This window comes from Periplaneta americana, chromosome 14 (genome assembly GCF_040183065.1).
Source record: "Periplaneta americana isolate PAMFEO1 chromosome 14, P.americana_PAMFEO1_priV1, whole genome shotgun sequence".
In the NCBI taxonomy this organism is placed as follows: Eukaryota; Metazoa; Arthropoda; class Insecta; order Blattodea; family Blattidae; genus Periplaneta; species Periplaneta americana.
The window spans coordinates 62406732-62427771 of NC_091130.1; the positions used below are offsets into that span (position 1 = coordinate 62406732).

Sequence of the window (21040 nt, forward strand, 5' to 3'; positions counted from 1 at the left end):
ATAAACATTATTGAATTTACAATAGTTCAGTAAAAATTGTGTTGCATTCTTATTGTTGCCAGTCTTTTTTGATGATCATGGAGAACATTCTGCATTGTCGTCTGCAAAGCATTGTGGTTCTTATTTAAGATATTTTTCATCATCACCATCATCATCAGGAACTTTCATTGAACTGCACCTTAACAGTCCAAAAATGTGTGTAGGAACATTACAAAAGTAGGGAGCATGTATTATACTAATACGAAGACATGAATTGTTTCTTACAAATCAAAATATAATTACTGGCTTATGGAAAATGACAAAGGTTGGAAATTAGCCTGACTGCTAAAAAGTCAAATATAACTGGACCAGTTTGTACCCTGCATGGCACAAAGTACCATTTAGGAGAATGTGATATAGTTCAGTATTCATTTTAAAAGGAAACACAAGGTAAATTTTCAATTTTTTATACCAGCATGTCTAGGAGTATATAATATGCTTCCAAGCGATGTGAGTTGTTTGTCAATAACAAATTTACCCATAATATGCAATGAATAATACAGAAAATAACACAATTTTAATTTATAGATCACTCTTTGCTCTGACTTCCCTCCTCTCACAAAAAAAAAAAAAAAAAGACACAAATGCCCCTTGCTTTCCAATAAAATAAAGACAAACTACAGTTTGTTTCATAACACTCTTTCTGCACATAATAATAGCAATTTTATCACGGAACTTCTGAATAATTTACTTTATATTTATGAATTGCATTTGATCCTGCAATTAGTGCCAATGGAGCTAATGTCATTCACCTAAAATATTTACATTGAAATGATCTGTATCAACCTTTCCCTACCACGTCAATATGATTACATGAAATAAACTCAACACTGTAACAAGATTTTGTTGTGGGAAATCTTATTTATATTTAATTCTGAACTATTACATTTTCCCAAGTATTTTGCAACTTAAATAAGTGTTAGGAAATTTTAGTGGCACTGTCACAATTCCATTGTACCACAAATTACGAGCCTCAAAATACAGTTCAGATATTTTCTCCATATTTATTATCTATTCTTAATATTTTTCTGAGTAGAGGATTATTTATTTTTAAACATAAAGGAAGATGTTATGTATTTCAATGTAACACATGAATTGGAGAGAAAAAAAATCCTTTGAAGTACAGCAGAGCTTTGATTACTATCGTTAATTTGTTCCACAGAACTGAGATGAAACAATAATAAATAAATATTTTAAGCCCGTTCTATGACAATTCGTTTAAAAAATGAAACCTAATCACATGTAACATCTTTCTCTTAGGTCATAAGTTTGAACAAAATTATTTACTGTAAGAAATATCATTCCTTAACACTATCATATTGATTTAATGTAATAACCTAATAACAATTATTAAATGGACGCCATGTTTGTTTCCCGAAATTGACAATGAAATTAACAGCTGACACCTATAAAACGAGGACAGTGGGTTTGCAGAATGCTATACATACAATATCGTAATCACATACAGAAACAAAAAAGTCGTAATCAAACAAGGTTGCCACTAGCATAGTCTCATGGCAGTAAGAAGCATGACTTGTGATCCATGTCGTGGGTTTGAAATCTGCTTGGGCCGATTATCTGATTGAATAATTTTTTCCTCAGATTTTACCAAACTGTCAGGTAATGTCATAACTAATATTGAGATTCATTCTGCCAAATATTATATTTCATTATTACACATACCAGTGTAGTTGTATAGCATCATTTAAAAAATGTTTTATTTGAAGAAGAGTTACATTACAACCAATAAAATCACTGTTCTAGTTGTAAGTAGTCAATGAACTTCACTGATAGGTATGATTCAACTCCTCAATAATCAATTATTGCGAATAATGTGAATCCAGGGCAAATTGTGTGGCTAACATTAAAATACTCACAAGAAGTGAGGCTGTGCAAATGCTAAGTCATCTAGAAGAAATGTACTGGTACATGATCTGACAAAAATTACTGGTAACATTTCGAGAGGTGCACCATTAGCCGAATGGCTATAGTTCAGCAACAAATGTTTCAAAGTGAGCAGAAACAAAGTGCTCCTAGTAGTTATACTGGAGTGGGGATTAAGTCATTTGGCTTGAATCTCTTGAAGAGTACGGATCTGCTTCTGTGAAGTATTGTTACTTTAGACAGTGTAATGTAGCACTGTTCTATTCCTACTTTGTTAGCATATTTTAGGCCATCTTTTAAAGTGTAAAATGGCCTAGTTCTCTGTCATGCCTCGCATTATCAGTTAGTGGGTGTAAAAATATTATATCATGCAAATCACAAGAAAGGAAGCACTATGTTTAGTATTCTTCACACTACAGTGTCTGCTTTTCACACTGGTAACCCACATCGTATCCCAATGAGTCCAAGTGAAATTTGTGATGGACAAAGACAGTACTTGGTGGTAAGTTTTCGTGGAGATTCCATACCATTCTTCCAAATGACATTTTTCAAATGGACAATTTTCCGAATGTTATTCAGAGGTGTAACTGACTTAGTATTCGGCTTTCATTTGATCTTTCATTCCAAATCTTTTTACAATATTTACATTGGATCTTTTTACTGAAATTTAGCAAATTGTTTACAATATTTACATTTGACCTTTTGCTGGGATTTTACAAATCTGTTTACAGCAAATGACTGTAGACTGAGATGATGAAGTTGTAACCAACAGTTCTCAAAGTACTGCAGCAGTCTGTTGTCCTCTTTGTCCTATAGTTTTGCACAAGAATAATAATTATTTCGGCCTACTCTGTGCTGACTGTATTATCTCAGGTTCCCTCTCCATCTTTAATTTGGCACAGAAGAAATCTTTTACTGTTTAATAATAATTACAGCCCACCCCATTCGGATTTCGTAGAGTTCTTCGATAATAATTGAATGTAAAAGTTAGACACAGGATCCAAACATCACCTACCATCTTGTTGCATAGTTCAGTAAGAGCTTACAACCATTTTGCTTCCAGTAAATACAAGTTAGCAAAATTTCTTTATTCCTCAGTGATAAACTAGCTGTAATAATAATTTTATGTCTTATATATAATAAATTGTAACATAAGATATCACAAAATTATGTATCAAATTCGTTTAATATCTGTATAAAGTATGCAAGCCTATGGTCTTACTTTTCATAGATTTTTTTAATATTTTCAGTGCTATAAAATCATTACATATTGTAATTTTATTGTTGATGGGTTCAACATCTCAACTCTCATTATAAAGGGACTCTAGAGTCTAGACCAGGAACAACAATAGGCGCGCGTAAGAGCAAGTTGCACATATGAGTCAGTAGCAGTCCGTCACTTGCTCATATGTGTTCCACTGATAACAAGTGCACCTTAATGACGGTAAGACTAGTAAGCAAGGGTGTACATAGAAGGAGAGAAGCACAAATCTTCAAACAGTTTTAACCCCAACTGGGATTCCTTTTTAGGAATGCAAAACGGGGAGACGCCCAATGTATAATATGCCAGAAGTACATGATATTAAGAAAGCATAATTTAAAACAACACTATGTTGATTTGCAGCCTGTGTGTTGTCCATGTCTGGTAGTACATATGCTTGTGAAAATTTTTTCTCTACAATGAAGTGTATGAAGCCAAGACTGAGAGCAAACATAAAGGATACAAAATTAAAAACTGTTTTGCTGCTTGTAGCATTAAAATATCTTAGTTCAGATATTGCAAAAATAAATTAAGAAACAAAGAAAACCCATTCTTCCAGAAAATAAGGTTTGAAGATACACAGACCTTGTTGTTATAAGGTTCGAATGAACAAAATAAAAAACTGTTTTGTAATAGAGCTCTGTACTTATGTTTGAAGTGTCCATGAAATCAGAAGTCAGTATGACACCTGCCAAAATCAAAACGAATAGAAAAAAATTTTCACGAATTGTTTTCGTACATTTCGACTTAAACAAGGTGCAAACCATATTAAATATCTATTGTGATCGAAAAAGAATTATTGGTCTTATTATATTCTGTTGACAAAAAACTGAAGTTCTTCAGTTTCTTAATTTTGTTTGCCAGAAAGATTCAAATTTTCGTTAAGTACCATGCTTTAGGTACTGTATATTTTTTGGAATTAAATATATGTTTTTAAGAATAAATTTCTTGTACACGTACAAGCAGTTTTATTTCTACTACTATGATACTGCAAATAAATCAGATGGGACACAATTTGTTTATTTATCGAGATTCTTTCAATAATAAAGTTATTTCTGAACCCTGATGCGTATAGTGTATAGTACACACTCACACAATTGTTGAACCCTTGCTCAATACACTCATCCCTCCATCATCCTCGGTACAAGATATGTAAACAGTCCTTATGGGTAGCACACTTCAGAGGTCGCTTGTGTGCACGAAAGACTTTGCAGCTCCTGGTCTAAACATTACAGATAATGAAGGATTGATTATTATATCAACCCGATTTATTTTTGAGTACATATGTGTACCTAGATTTATTAATTGTATGTTAACAGAAGTCATGGTTGGATCCAACCAATCAGAAGAAGTATGCTTATTATCTCAATTCAATTATTATCGAGGGACTCTAAGGATTTCATTACCTAAGATTCCCTCTCCATTTTGGTAAAATTTACTAGTATAGAAATGTTTCATTATTGCTGTTCCATTATTATAAGCAGAAGTTGTAATTCATTACTACTACGTAATTTCTGAAATGTGCATTTGAAAAAATGGAACTGGAAAACAATCATTCGGAATTTTGGATTCGAAAAAAATGGACAGAAAGGTTTAGCGGAGTGTTTCCATTATTCTATCGGCATTATATCATTGCTCCATTAATCATCATGCAGTGCCATGTAGTTCAAGTGCACTGAGGGCAATGCCTAAAAGACAAAGGGCATTGGATTAAAACTTTTTCGAATAATCAAAGCTCTACTGTATTCACACGTGCAATGCACTGCTGCCTATTTCGTATGTTTCCTTTTAAAATGGCTACATTAGATAATGTGATTTTTCTGTCCCCTTTCGAGAAACAATATTTGGCAAAATTAATGTATATAAACCAGGAGGTAAAGATATGATTAATGCAAAGCTCCAAGTATGAAAAAAAAAAAAAAAAAAAAAAAAAATGGAGGGTTGTACAGCCTCTCGAATTCTGAAACTTTCTGCCAAAGTTTTATAGAAGGGCCTGGCCTATTCAGTGATGCATGTTACTTCAGCAGTTCCCAAACCAAGTTACAACAGAACATGCAGTCGTTAACCATTGTCTTCACACATCAAAACATATCTAAAAGTCATGGTTTACACTTCTCTAATTATGCACAATATATGCTCCTGCACATACAAAAAAAAATAAAACACAACTCCAAAACATATTTCACTCTAAGTCACAGTACAAGAGAAAAAAACCGACAGAATCATTAAATGATTCCTTTTCATTTCAAAACCTTTGTGTTCTCATCAACGGTCACACATTTTGCTACAAACAAATTTAGAAAAATTGGTGTCAAATTGACTATTACTACTATACACAGTATTTACATGGTCAATATCCTTTCAGCACCAATACGAGATTAAAGTTACACTATGTTCTCTTCTCTGCTGAGAAGAGAGACAAACTATCACAGAGAGCTATCAGTTCATTACGTTTGGGAACTGCATCGACAACAGCATGCATGCACTTTCGTATCGCTCTGTATATATATAATATATATATATATTTTTTATATATAAGTAAAATTAATCATTAGATCTATTTTTAAAAAACACACACACTAAAACAGTGAAACACGGACAAGAGTACAGAGAGCTGCACAGGATTGTCACGTATAGTGCTCTCCAATGAACTAGCAAAAATCTCCAGTTCACCTAAGCGCAATTTAAGAACTTCAGTAGTCATAATAGTAGTTGCAGTAGTATTAGTAGAATTGGAAAATTGTTGTATAAAAAGTATTTCCCAGTGAACAGCTTTTCCTAATGCATTGTTGTGAATGTTAAAGGGATGTAGTCACGTTACATGTTGTGGCATGTCCTGCAGGACTACGTCAAATGTAATCCTGCAGGACAACACTACGGTAACATCAATTAATGTCTAGAGAACAACCGAAAACTCTTTTAATTGCACAATCAACAGATTTCAGTTTTAATTCTGAATCACATCTAATAATAAAAATTATGCTATCACTTTTTATAAATCAAACAATTAAAAAAATCCTTTCAGGAAAACATTATATACACAAAAAAAATCTAAGAAAAATTATACTGCCATTCTGGTCACTACTATTCAAATAAATACATGATGCTCAAAACAGCAGCTGTTGACATTAAAATTAATGTACACTGTATAAAAAAGCTTCTACTAGTATAAAAAGTCTGGGAGTTGTCAGAAATATCCTCCACAGCCACATTTACTATATAATATCTCAACATTTTAAACTATCTACAGTAACTAAATCAACAGGTTCACCATTCCATGCACACAGACACATACAACTATACAAAATTCAAGCAAGAGTCAAATTGTGCTTCGAGACATCTGCAGACCTTATTTAGAGAGTGTTCAACATTGATTACTTATAAAATAAGTAGAAAATATCTTAATATAATATCAATAAGAGAACAGCTGTATCTGGTTCAGCTTTTACTGCTGTAAAGGTATTTGTTGTTACATAAATTCAGTCATTTATGTAGTCATTGTAAAATGAATAACTATCAACAGTGGAGCTAAGGATATTTTACTAAGGTTGCTATTTCTTCTCTATTACGTATAATTCAAGAATATTTCAGACCGATTATCTCTTGTTATGTTTAGCATAACCTCTCTCTCCAAAACGAAACAATTTAACGTTTCCACCAATATAAACATTATAACTCCCAGAAGCATATTCTGACATCCACAAGATATTGCAAAAGCATTATTTTCTGTAAAATGCGATATGGAAGCTCGTCCAAGAATAGAAACATTTCACTGGAAGACTAGAGCTACTTTTCGTCTCATGCAGATGTTTCTTGGACCAGGAGCAAAAAGCGCGTAGAATATTTGTCACTATATTTCTCTGTCAATGCATAACGTGGCCTGCCTAAGTGGTGTGCAATTTGAATATGAGTCACAGTCCTGCCATCTACCTGCAGTATGCAGAACCCGAATCACGCAAAGTGAAGTGGGTAGGCATTAGACACATATATTTCTCTGTCAAGATACCAACATATGGATATGACAATCTTTTCTAGAAAAATATACAGACCTAGGTATTTAATGATATAATTGCATTAGTCAAGTAAATGGCTATATCTATTAAAATTTTTAAGTTTCCAGGAAAATGGAATCTATGTTCACTTAGAAATCATGTTCAAAGAGAGTCGTCTACCCTTTAAACTATAATACAAAGAGAAATAACCAAGTAAAACAATTATTAAACACAGCTGCTCATCTCTTCAAAAATAAAAAAATAAAAAATACACACTGCAAAGAGAATTATATAAAAACATAGGTACGTAATTCTGTACTTAAATTTATAAATATAATACAGCATATTTTAAAGCTGCTCCTTTCTGCTACTGACAATTTTTATATTCATGAAATTATATTTATATATATTTACTAAAAATAAATATATAAAAACTTTGAAATCTGAAAGTTACAGTACAATTCCTAGTTTCCTTACATGACATTATCAGAACTTAAAGCTATCAGATTATTTGCACTTCTCGGCCCTTGTTACAGCTATTGTAATATAACTGAATATTGCATGATCTTTAAACACATTTCACAAATCTAAACAATTTTATAAATTAATTATTAATTAGACACGATAGTTTGGCCTATTTTTTCCTACTATGAATAAGAACTGAGAGTTTCTCCCTCAGACCACAACTTGTTATAGTCAAGGCTTAGAATTTTATGTACTTTACATAAACAGTAAATTAATATATGTAAATTGACCGACACCTAAACCTGAATTTGAAATGAAACCAAGACTCAGTATGAAATATGAGACCGCCTGATCACATGGCTGTAATAAACTACAATTTGTCACAGAAAGACGAGAAAAATATTTACACTGGAAGCAACTATGACCAGCTTTTCAAATACAGTTAAAGTTAATAACAAAAATAACATATAGCAATAATAAAAGATTTCATATTTGCATAAGATGGTATCAGATTTAGATTGTAAGCAGATGTTTGACGTAATACTATTAAAAACTCGTCAACATCCCAGTGTTTTCAGTCGAATGGCGGTTTGATTTCCAGCAGAGAAGTTAAATATTTAGATCACCTAGTGTACTTCAAGTGGTAATGTCTCTATTATAACCACAAACTCAGTGGAACTGGATTTGATTTCCAACAAGAAATTTAAATATCTAGGTCTTCAAACAATAACGTTCCTAGCCACAAAAATTAAATTAGATCAACATGACCTATATGTAATCAAAATCTGAGCTGAATAATTACTTATGAATTCGTAAACAGCAGAAATATATTGTATTCACTCACAATATAACACAAATATAAAGAACTGGAAAGATTAAAATATTTTTGTAAATTAATAGATAAATTTCAACCTATTTTACTATTTTATATTTTAGTCAGTTTGATTCGTATTTCTTGCAATATTAAAAAAGAATGTCTCCAACGATGTCTTAGACCAGTGGTTCCCAAACTTTTTTGATCATGGATCCCTTTCGACTTGAAAAAGATCACAGATTCTCAAATTAAATTAAATTAATTAATTTAATAGCTACTGTAGATTAATATAGATATAAATTTAATATGCCTCCATATTTATATTCTGTACGTATTTAACATCGACAATACGTCTGCAACTACATTAATTACCATGCATAGCCATGAGTTCATAAACATGCAGTAGTATTTATAAACTGCGTGTATTTTTTTTCAGTAATTACATGCATATATATATAAAGCTTTCAAATTGCTTATATGAAAAATGATGTCGTTTCCTCGTCTCACAAATTTATATCAAATTGAGGGGAGATGGAAGAAAGTTGAATTCTCATTTCTGATGTGGCAAACAGACGATGACGGAATTTTGATATGTTACTTAACACTTCGTTACATAGCACACAAAGAGCGTCTGGAACAATTTTATTGTCTATGTATGTAAATCCAAGAGCCAAGTACGATTTATCATATTTTCGTTTTTTGTTTAATTCACACGTTTTAAAATTAGCAGTACAAGGTGATCAACTGGTGTCTGAATTTGTAGAACTGTCATTTTTATTGTCTTTTATTAGCCACTGATCCACTGAGACGACACTGTATAATAGGAAAATGAAAATTATTCGTAATATTAAATTAATATTGCTCGGAATCAAATACGCGTGGTTATTAACACACAGTTTAACACGAGCACCTCACATAAGGCTGACTGAATAAAACTGACTTCACAATAAAAGTAGCAGAAACAGAATGCGTACACAACAATGGACGAAATTAGTTTTTTTTTTTTAAATACGTGTCAAAATTTATTACTGACATTATCAATCAAATTTATTTTACAATGAAGACATTAAATCTCCGACCACATAAAAAAAAACTTATTTTTACACTGTTGGTCTCGAGAGAAAAAACTGTAACATTCACACACACCATGCAGATAAGAACTAACAAACAATTCGCCACCCTCGCCAAGCAGACAGAAATTTTGAATAGAATTGACTACCGTAATTTAAAAAAGAAATTCGTGTTTTTTACAACAGCTCCAAGGCCAGTTCACGCAAGGGTGAGATCTGGTCATCTACGCTTGCCGATATACTAACTTTTACAAGTACAGTCGCGTACAGTACCATACAATCAAGTCGAGAAAAACGGTAGTTTTGTATGTTACTTATTTCAAAATATATATTACAAACCGCGGATCTCTGGAGATCACACTTTGGGAACCACTGATTTAGACTATTTGACAAACCATTTATTACGTATTTTAAAATAAAATCACGCGGTGAATCAATTATTGTTCAATGAAGGAATGAAGTATAAGAAATTCTTTCTGTATAATTTCAAAGTCATCTATCTCGGCTTCGCATGTGGAAGTGAGAACAGCAGCCGGCTGGTCGGTCATGGTCCTTCGTGGGCTGTTGTGCCTTGGATTATATTATAGCTCGAAATATTTTTGTATCATAGAAAAAACCCGAGAATTTAGTCTACTAGCATTACTTATGTCGGCAATTCTACTCATGTACAAAAATTCAATATTACATTTTATAGAAAACACATAATTACATAAAAATAACAGGTACAATATTTATTCTGCTAATAAGTCAAAATTATAACAGCAGTAACACCTACTTTAAGGTAGACGGCTCATCTTATATTACATCTAATGCCCCAGTCCAATTATTTATTCAGACATTTTCACATGGAATGGCCTTCGAAATAGATTCTACGACTAAATTAACAAAAATGGCACCAATTATTATACGGCAGTAACAGTACTACAGAAAAGAAAAGACAGGCAATTTCCAACTATTACTGCATGAATGTTTGCTTGCTTCCACTTCTTTAAAAAGGCAAAACATACTTTATCCCATTATCTGAAAACATTTAAAAACAGGTACCTACAGAGTAATTAATATTCTGAAGTTATGAGTGTTCACACAATCATGGTATGTAATTTTGTTTCAGAAGGGAGCTCAGAGATTTTTTGGAAAGCATAAGAAGAACAAGGATCAAACATTCTTTTTTGCAAGAAATTAACATATCAGTAATGGTATTCAATCACAGATCAGCTTTTTAGCCACTAAAACTTGTACGTTAATTACTCATTAAAATTAATGAATTTTGAAATAATAACCAAGAAATCAAATACATGAAACTACAATACTTTCTTTCTATATTCTGTTCTAAAATGCCAACATACGACTATTACTAAGCACATTACTGTAGCATTTAATTTTTAATTACTGATGTCCAAAATATCTATTATGAGAGGAAGAAGGGAGAGAAAGGCACACCTATCAAATTGAGATGTACAGTTTAACATATTTCTGTAATTAACCAATATTCACTTTAGAGCAATATACTACAGTAGAACTTGGTTATAACGACCTCATTTTGTGCGACACCTCGCCTATAACGTCAAATATTCTGTGATCCCAACTAATTCCCCATCAGACATGCTTAATACTACAAACGCATATGCGTCTACCTCGCATATAACGTCATTTTCAACCTCAGTTTGGAATAAGATTTTCTAAGAACCAAAGTATTTTAAGAAATATTCTGTTGAAATCTGACCCTGACAAATTCTTTACAGTCTCCTTCTGTCATAGACCTCTGGAATGCAGGCGGATTCCCCATCCCACTGTAAGCTGCCCGAATTCATGCAGTGTTAGATCAGTTTCGACATGAAGTTTTCACTAAGTGCACGCATTTTAATGCAGTTTGGCCACTAAAAGAAGTGAGTGATGCTTTAGAAGTCATTAGAATTATGAACATGTTCTATAAGCTAGGGAAGGGAGCAGTGAAACTGCAACTGAAATTATGAACATAGAACGTAATTTAGCCCTAGAAGTTTACTGAGCAAGTAGAAGACAACAGAGTAAAATGACTGATTACTTCACTTCTAAGTAAAGTAGTTTGGTGAGTACTGAACAAACTGTTTTAATACAGAATACTGTATTTATAATTGTAGGCCTATGTGTATTTTATTATGTTCATTGTAGGCTTAAAAGTCAATACATAAATCTAAAATAAGTCTAATTAAATTTGTTATTTTTCATTTTCCACCTCACTAGATTGATAATGTGAATCTCGGTTACTACGACACTCGTTTATAACAAATAATGTTTGAGGTCCCTTGGATGTCGTTATAACCAAGTTCTACTGTAATTTGATTCTTTGTATTCCTTTCTGTTTTGTCGAATCTCACTTGAAAATTACAGGAAGTTTCAATATTACACCACTGAGATATATAATTAATAGCAATATAAACAGAAGTTTGCACTGCACTGTTAACATAAGGCTATGGATCAGAGAAAAAAAAATGGAAATTTTGTTTTTGACTCTGAAAAATAAAAGAATGTTTCAGTTTTCTAAATCTATGCTTATTTTGGCCCTATGACAATTTAAACACCCTCAGGACGAATTTAAAGAAACCAGAGCATGTGTGGCCTGCAGCCCTTTAAACTTACACTCAGCTGTCACTCTGACAGACTTCGTTCTTAATTCTAACTAATTTTAGTTCTCAGTCACTTCATATGTTATGCTGTTATGTAGGAGAACAATTTATGTGGTAGACTTGCATAGGAAGGAAGGACATCAATAATACATATATATCATATACATGTTGTACTTTGACACTCGTTTTCTTAATTTTTCAATTTTTAACATTTTGTAACATTCAAAATGCTCTGCACTTTTTCTCCAATCTCACTGAAATTTTGCACAGAAGCCCACAAAAGCATGTGAAGTAAACTGACATGTGTTTCCTTCTGTTATTGAAAGTATTGAAATCACTATGTCTTGAGGAAAATTAACAACTAACAGGGTAAATATTTTTTTTTCTAAAAAAGTAATTGCAAAAATATGAAAAGCATGCGTTATATTTTAAATACTGTACATCTGTCATGAATAAATGAAATATAAATTTTAAAAAAAATTACGTAAACTTTAAAATTGGGACAATTATAATTCAGTATTGAAAAAAATATACAAAAAAATAACTAAGTAAACTAATTAGAATATGAAAATTTGTGTATTGCATCTTCTGACTGTAAGAAATATGTGGTAAAAGTTTCAGATTAATTGGTGTAAAATTGTACATGTTAGAAATTTCACCAATCCATAGCCTTAAAAAAAGTTAAATTTTTGTGAATAGATGTGTCTCCAGTTGAAGACCATATTATAGATACTTTGTGACCAACTCTGAAAAATTACAGTACACTAATATCTGAAGTATTTAACCGGTACCTAGTCAATTTAGAGTATTTAATTTACAGGACAGTATTACTATGTACAGTTCCAGAAACAAAAAATGACCTGACTCTTGAAGCTCCTTACAGAACACAATTCAAACCGCAATCATTTAACAACTACAGTAAAAACCACGAAATTAATCTGAAAATAAGCCCAAATTAATGCCTAAGAATCATTATGTAACAAACATAATACAGTACGACAACCCCAATTATGGCAATTCATTGCAAGCATTCCAATGTTTCTGTGCTAGTGTACTTGCTCCCAGATTACAAAATTCAGGGTTCGGATCCTGTAAAGAGTTTTTTTTAACTAATTATGAAGATTAGTTTAATAAATATTCATCTATTATTAAGAACAGATCAATTTTTATCACATCTTTTCAAATGCCTTTCAGGTTATGACAACAATTGACGTACAATTAATTTCAGTAACTGCCAAAGCGATTTTTTGTGTACCACTGCTTTGGAGCATTGAGTATGCACAATGTGTTGAATCTGGAATGTAGAAAATTCAGGCAGGCCATTTGTTTTCTGGAACTGTACACCTTTTTTAGCAATAAATTTTGACGCAAAATAATTTAAAGGGATACATGGTCTTTTGTAGTCTTACATATACACTGAGAATTATTTATACTTAAATTTTATTTAAATGGTTTTTATCTTCAGTTTAGACGTGATTTACAGATATGAAAGTGGAACCAGAATATCCACAAACTGTACTACAAAAATGAATGTTATATTTCTTAAATCTAAATACAATAATATCGCAACTTTTAGGTTTCTTTTGTTATTCATTAACTTAGTTCACACTACTCTGATTTCCTTTATTGAATTTTGGACATCAGTGATTTAAATATAGGTCACTAAGAAACAGAATGTCATGATTATGAGTTGGTACTGGAAACATGGACAAGAAGTTACTGTCTTATTTTTGTAATTAATATAAATTCATTCTTGAGTATGCATTGTATTTGTTCACTAGACCATTAACACATGCTACTTTGCAAATGAAATTGGTATAAAGAAATCAGCAAGCAATCACAAAGATAATACGATGCAAAAGACTGAATCTGTCATGACAAGTTATACTATATCTATACAGATAAAGTGATTTTTTTTTTTCAAATTACTGCTCTGAACCATTCTGTAATGACTATATCCAGAGTTCTAATGCTTCACAGACATGTATAGGTTCATGAAATGTAAACAGTTCTTGGAAATAAAGGGACAATAAAAATTCTGTAACAAATTAAGAACCTCAAATGCCCCCAATACCGTCAACTTGCAGTACAGTTGAGAGCAAAAAAAAAAAAAAAAGTAATAAATGAATGGTATATTCCAGCAGTCATACTGGGGTTCTTCTATAACATTCCAACATGGCACAATCTCCATCACTGGCAGAAAATTGAGAGGTATCACATTAAATTTGGCTGTAGTAAAAAGTGCACCTACATACAATTTCTTGGTACTTTCACATTGTATATGCAATTTTTCCAGAAGAGAATAATTATTACGTATATTCATTATTAAGGGCACAGGGAAGTTATCTTAGACAAGTTTACTTATGAATAACCGTGTAGCCACTGTACCGGTTTCGCAAGCTCAGAGTTTTGGTCTCTATTCCAGATGCCAACTCTCGAACACTTCAAATTCGTCAAACTAATCTGTCATTAATACTTTTCATGTTTTACAATTTTAATTACATAACTGTATCACAAGACTGATGAAAGATTAGCAAGTGTGAATGAAATAAAACTAAGTAATATTACAATACAGACTAAGGTTTTTTGCGAACTATTTCTTGACCCACATGATTAGCAAGATGATTTTATATATATATAAGAAAGAAAACAAATTCTTATAAATATCAGAGAAAATACGTTACAAATTAAACTGCAGACTGAATCATTTATAATAATATCAAATAGTGCTCAATCTTTGAAAATGTAATGTTATTAAACACTTGTGCCATTTTTATACTAAATCAGTGCTGAAATTTCATTAATCTTAATAAAGGAATTATTGTACTTCACAACATGACGGTGGGGGGTTTGTTTACATATATATTTTTTTTATAATTTTCAACTCGATATGGCTTTAATATACCCGAGAAAATGTCAAAAAGTTTGTCAACCCTAAAATAAATTCAGGTTGTTTAATTTTAGGGACTGAACCTTTTTTTTTTTTTTTGTTTATATTTCTTGTGAAACTATGCTACAAAAAGATGTCTACTTTTCCTGGAATTAAAATAACTAACAATTTGTGTATGAACTGAAAATGTTGAGTTCTTTCTCTGATAATAGTAATAATAATAATAATAATAATTACTAAATTTGTAATTGCAAGCTGTATTCATCTGAAAGTATTTTATAGCAAATGACAAAAGTTGGAAGTGCGCCATTATTTAATTTTAAAAATGTTTTATGCAGTTTTAAAATTCACTTTAATACAGAAGGACTTTGTGACTTTGTTTACAAACTTTCAGGGGTGATCAGTATGAACAACTTTCAATGTAGTCAGCTGGAATCGAACTGAGGACCATATTTTATTTCTGAAGATTGGTTACAGAATCCCTGTTCCTGCAAAAGTTGATGAATTCTTTAAAAAATGGTATGATTTAGATGGCATCATAAATTATAATTATTTTGACTGATAAAGCCTTGCAGCTTTCCTTATATTTCCGTTTACTCTTTCATCAATTAAATGCAAATCACCAAGTTCTCTCAATACGAGTCTTCCTGCGGTAACAAGAAACTAAAGAAACCAAAATTATTGCCTGTACATAATTCTTAACCCAAAAACGCATAACATCTTACAAGAAAGGCACCACCATGGCAACATCTAAGTCTTACATTAAAGACAAAGCAATGATTTACCATGAACCCTTACACTACAAAACTGTGTTTAGAGAAAGCATTCTGATAACACACATCAACATTCTGTAACAAGACGTGTCTGGACACAGGTTCCTATATGAAAGTTGTTCCTAATGATCTCCTTTAGCATCCCTGAAAGTGGTAACAGTTATAGAATCATCTGGTGTAATATGCCACAATCAAATGCTCTGAAAAACTCCCTTAATATAATTTCCTAAACAATTTGTCTGGAAACATGTTATGTTAAATAAGTTAATAAATATTTTTTCCAAAATTTTGAAACTATAACCTTCTTTACGCATTTTATATTGCACATCAACAAGACATCCCATATTGTCCACTGTTTATGTGACAAAAGGAAGGATTTTTTAATGTATTAATTTAGGATATTAACTTTAATCTCCGAGGTATTTTATCTGAAAAGAAGTTCTGTTGAAGAAACTAAATGGTTTTAACTCTCAGCATCCAATGGCAAGATAGAAGCGAAGTCGAATCACATACAGTCAACTTAGTTAAGGAACTAGAGACAAATAGATTTCACATCCCATATTAGCTCCAGAATTTCAACTTAATGCTACTCTAACATCTCTGTTTCTCTTCAAACATAAAAATATCACCGATGCATGACTATAAATTGCCAAGGAACCATTTCATGCTGTATGGCACGTTGTCAAAAGAGTAATTCTCTGAGAACTCCATTTATGGATGACAAAGTAAACAGTAAATATCTCAATTATTCTGAAACAAACACCGACAGATCTTTCAAAACAATCACACTAGGTGCATGCAAGACTTTTCTACATTCAAATCCCCAGACATCTCCAGCCAAAGAATATACCATTTATTTGTACATCAAAATAATCATTAACTGCCAATCAACTACAATGAACATGTTCATATGAACTATGAAGCAAATGTAAATACATAGTAAGAATATTAAAAATGGACTTAAAAACGATTCAAACCTTAATATGGATATAACAATAGAATTTTTTTAATTATTTCCAACAACTTTAAGATAGTTTCCTGGTCTCTGCCTTCTCGTTATTTAATCTTTTATTGCATTTTTAAATAATATATCCTGTAAATGCAATTAAATCTTTGCATTTGAAACAATGGTCAATGATTTTTAAATCTAAATATAGTCTATGTTTTAGTAATCTGTTCTATATATTCATAAATAACTACTTTACTAGATACATATATAAAAATAGCTAAATACAGTACTTCAACAGGATAAAAACAGAAAAAATGTAACAAATTCTTTTAAATTTTTTCTAATTCACAATTGTCTCAATAGCTGAATAATTAGTTTATTAAGAAAACAAAACTATGTAACATATATCAACATTACAATTTACCTACTTAATATTTTCAATGCTATGGCCCGGAACCTTGTGTTGGCATCTCTAAGTGTATAATCAAACAGACTCTAAATGAGAACCTGATGAGGGGTTCACTGAGAGCCTGGAGATCTACATCAGTCTTGAGACTGGCCAAACTCCTTATTGGAGAACCAAGATCTAACTTAACTAAACAACACCTAGCTTTGGGAAGGAGAACCTTGAGATGGGTAATCAGATTTTTGACTGGACACTATCTGAATAAGTATTTACATGGGCATCACTGATGACCTAATTTGTAGAAAATATGGGATGGATGGTTAGTCACTGCCTCACATTTTGCTGCACTGTTCAAGGTTAAGCCGCATCAGTACTTAGTTAAACACATATTGTCTCTTGAGGATATTCAAGAAATAAAATCTAGCAGCATTGCGAAGATTGTCACCCTCTGCGGTCTCTTGGGTTGATTTCCAGTTTATGGGGCACATGAGCCTATAATCTTTTCGCTGTAAGAAAAATCCTAATATAAACAATAGCACGTGACTGAAGTGAGGCTTCATTGGCCACTGTTTGGCGCCATAGATTCTCAGTACGTGTTCCCGCCTACTGTTGTACATTCTGTTTCATGTTAAACATTTCCCGTTACTCGCCAAGTAGGCCTAACCTCACTACTATGCATTCCTTTGCTTAGGAAACATTTATAATTACTGTGATTAAAACTCACATAACTTGTGTATATATATATATATATATATATATATATATATATATATATATATATATTTAAGACTATTTGTTTTTCTCCGCTTTTGAGAGGGTTTCTACTCTTATGTTTAATAACCAAACATCCCCAAGGATGCAGAAACCATACTTCAGTACCACGTGCTTACGTGAACAACTAGAGCTCAAGTGACGCCAGCTTGTACAAGAACAAACTACCTCGGTATTACTGTTTGTATTCATCCGCGTTCATAGTACATAACAAAATATAAAAGTAGCTTTTATTTTATGTAACGTTTTACATATGAGTGAAGTTATATGTTTAATTGTATTTAACAACTAGAATTTAATTTTTTATTTTCAAATAATACAACATGATAGTTTCCAAATACGGACTATATTTTCCTGCGTCGTGTGAGTGTTTCAACTGTGAGCCAATCATGGATATGACAGCCACGTGCTTGTGTTTACATTAGGATTTTTCTTACAGCGAAAACAGTATAAATACTTCAGTAACAGTGTACACCCTTACTGAGAAAGAATAATTTAGTAATTTCAATCAGTGATGGATTAGAAATTAATGCACTGGCTTTCTATGATGGAATTTGTAGAAGACAAAGGTGTCAGGGCAAGTTTTTCAGAATACTCCAAAACCCCTATTAATTCTCCATTGTTACTACCACAGAAGGTTTGCTATTTGCTAACTAGCATAACATACCCTCTAACACAAAGCATGGGCATCAAATATGGCCATGTCAGATGAATATGAATTAAGAAAAGATTGAGAAACATACCTAATCTCCGAATATTGAAGATAATGTAAACTGAATGAGTTCTATACATTAATATCACTGATACGCTGGAGATCTCTGACGTCTTTCACTCAAACAATTAAAACACTATTCATGCACCTCAATATTGCACACGTACAAACATACTCACACTCCTACTTTTATGCACACAAATTATGAATCTCAACTGTGGCTGTAGAGGTTTCTCATTAACAAATAAAGCAAAACTAAATTTCTAAACAGTAAACATATAAAAACTAAACACTGTACAATCTAATACACACCAAACATGTTTAAACAAATGGCAAATGTTTCTAATGTACTGTAGATAAATTTATGAATAAGTAACCTATGTAAGTTTGTAAGTTTTCTCTACTTTCCTTTGTTAAAGCCAGGACCCTGTATGTGGTGGCCACACGTTTTCTCACGACGAAACAACTTTGGTCATGAATATTTGAGCCATTCCTTTTAAATGTCAATTTTACGTATTTCAAATGCGCGTGTAATTTTTTTCCCCTTCACAGGGCAACAATGGAGGGGAATGTTTCATTCCACACCAAACACAGTTAAAATTCGATTTTAGAGATAAGTGTTCATTTACCGAACATGAGTAAAACACAATACTTCTATAGGCACTACATACAAGACTTTTACAAAACCATGCTCTGTAACAGATCTGCAACTTATGCCGAAACGAGATCAAACCATCAACAGTAAGAAAGAGACTACATTTAATCATTTTATGTACGTAATAATATGAATTTGATAGACGGTATATTGCCACCATTTTCCATTTTAAAATCTCTTTTGTATATAAACCTCAACAGGTTTCCTTTTCCCCCATATGTCATTGCCACGATGTGCAACAATATCTTGTTACCACAAAAATATGAACACTGCAGATGAACACCTGCTCGCTCATTGCCCGCAACAGCACCTCGCGAAAATCACGTAAAATATATATATTTTTTATATATATATATATTTTATATTATCTACAATTTTTTTCTTTTTTTAAAAGTTCCTGCACAAGCGTTATTACGGCATTAATATAAAAGTTATCTATGTATTTATTTATAACACAGCTATTTCCTTCCTCCTTACTTCAAGACACTATAATATTACAATCAATATTATGTACATTTCTCCTACTCTTCTTCATTTAAAATCTTGGCAAATTAATTCTATCACATACTATTGAACCAGTCTAAGACCAGTATTAAGTCGAGTGAGAGATATGGCAAGATCTCTCCACCGGGCCGAGCGTTCCTGACTTTAGTTCCGTAGCGAGGGGGCGGTTAGTCATTGTGCGGGCAGGCCTGTGGGAGGCTTGAACTCCCCATTGCCAGGTGGAGGGTTAGGATTGCCAGGGAATTGGGCGCCAGGCCCTGGAGTGGGCTGGTGGTTGAATGCCGGGGCATAGCACTGGGGAAAGTATAGTTCTGGTTTCACCACGGCAGTAGGAGGAATACCTCGAGTTAGAAGAGAGGGCCCTCGATCCCCTGCACTCCCCATGGCACCAATAGGGTGATGTTTTGTCTCTGTCAAATTGTTGCTACGGCGAGATTTAGCTGCATGTGGGTTCATGTGGTTCTCGATGTGCTTCTTTACTTCCGGTTCTGTAGCAAAGCGACGTCGACAATTGGGCATGGGACAGCAGAATGGGCGATCTCCTTGGTGAGTCCGCGTGTGCTGGTCTAGGATAGCCTTCTGTCGGAAGTCCTTACCACACTGCGAACACTTATAGGGCTTTTCACCAGTATGGATACGCAGGTGCTGGTTCAAGATGGTGCGCTGACGGAAGTTGCGACCACAATACACACAGCCGTAAGGCTTTTCATTGGTGTGTATGCGTAGATGCTGTGTCAGGTGCGACTGCTGCCGGAATCGCTTCCCACATTCGGGGCAAGGATAAGGTCGAGATTCTATGTGTATGCAGCCGTGCTGCAACAGTGTCGATTTCTGCTTGAACTCCTTTTGGCAGATCGGGCAGCGCACATACAAGGGCATGCCTGCGCTTCGTCCATGTTGTATCACATCTGGCAAGCAACCCTTTCCACCCTGACCTTGCTTCAGGTACTGAAGTGCCCCAAAGTTCCCACCCCCAAATGCTGCATGATTTGTCCCCTTGGAGTCTTTGAAGTATGCCGGGTATTGCTGCAGCGAGTCAGGAGAGAAACACTGTCCGTTACCCCGTTGATCCGCCTGTTGCGAGCTCCCATCTTCACCGCCGCCAAATGTAGATGCCGCATCATCCTTTTCCGCATCTGGAGGATATGGCACATCCTGTGGCCACAGTGTGGGGGTCATCCCATTCTTGAACACCAGATGAGGACTCACATCTGCAAGGACACAACAAGACACACAAACCAACCTTGTA

General features: G+C 33.1%; 1 protein-coding gene across 2 annotated transcripts in view; it reads right to left on the reverse strand.

Moving 5' to 3' along the window:
- jim overlaps nt 1-21040 on the reverse strand; it is a 42339-nt gene that overhangs the window by 16008 nt on the left and 5291 nt on the right. For both annotated transcript variants that reach the window (XM_069845425.1, XM_069845424.1), the window contains exon 4: nt 1-21002. This exon is cut by the window's left edge and continues 16008 nt beyond it. In XM_069845425.1, coding sequence (XP_069701526.1) covers nt 19963-21002 — 1040 coding nt within the window. In that variant the 3' untranslated portion in view covers nt 1-19962. The remainder of the gene's footprint in view (nt 21003-21040) is intronic.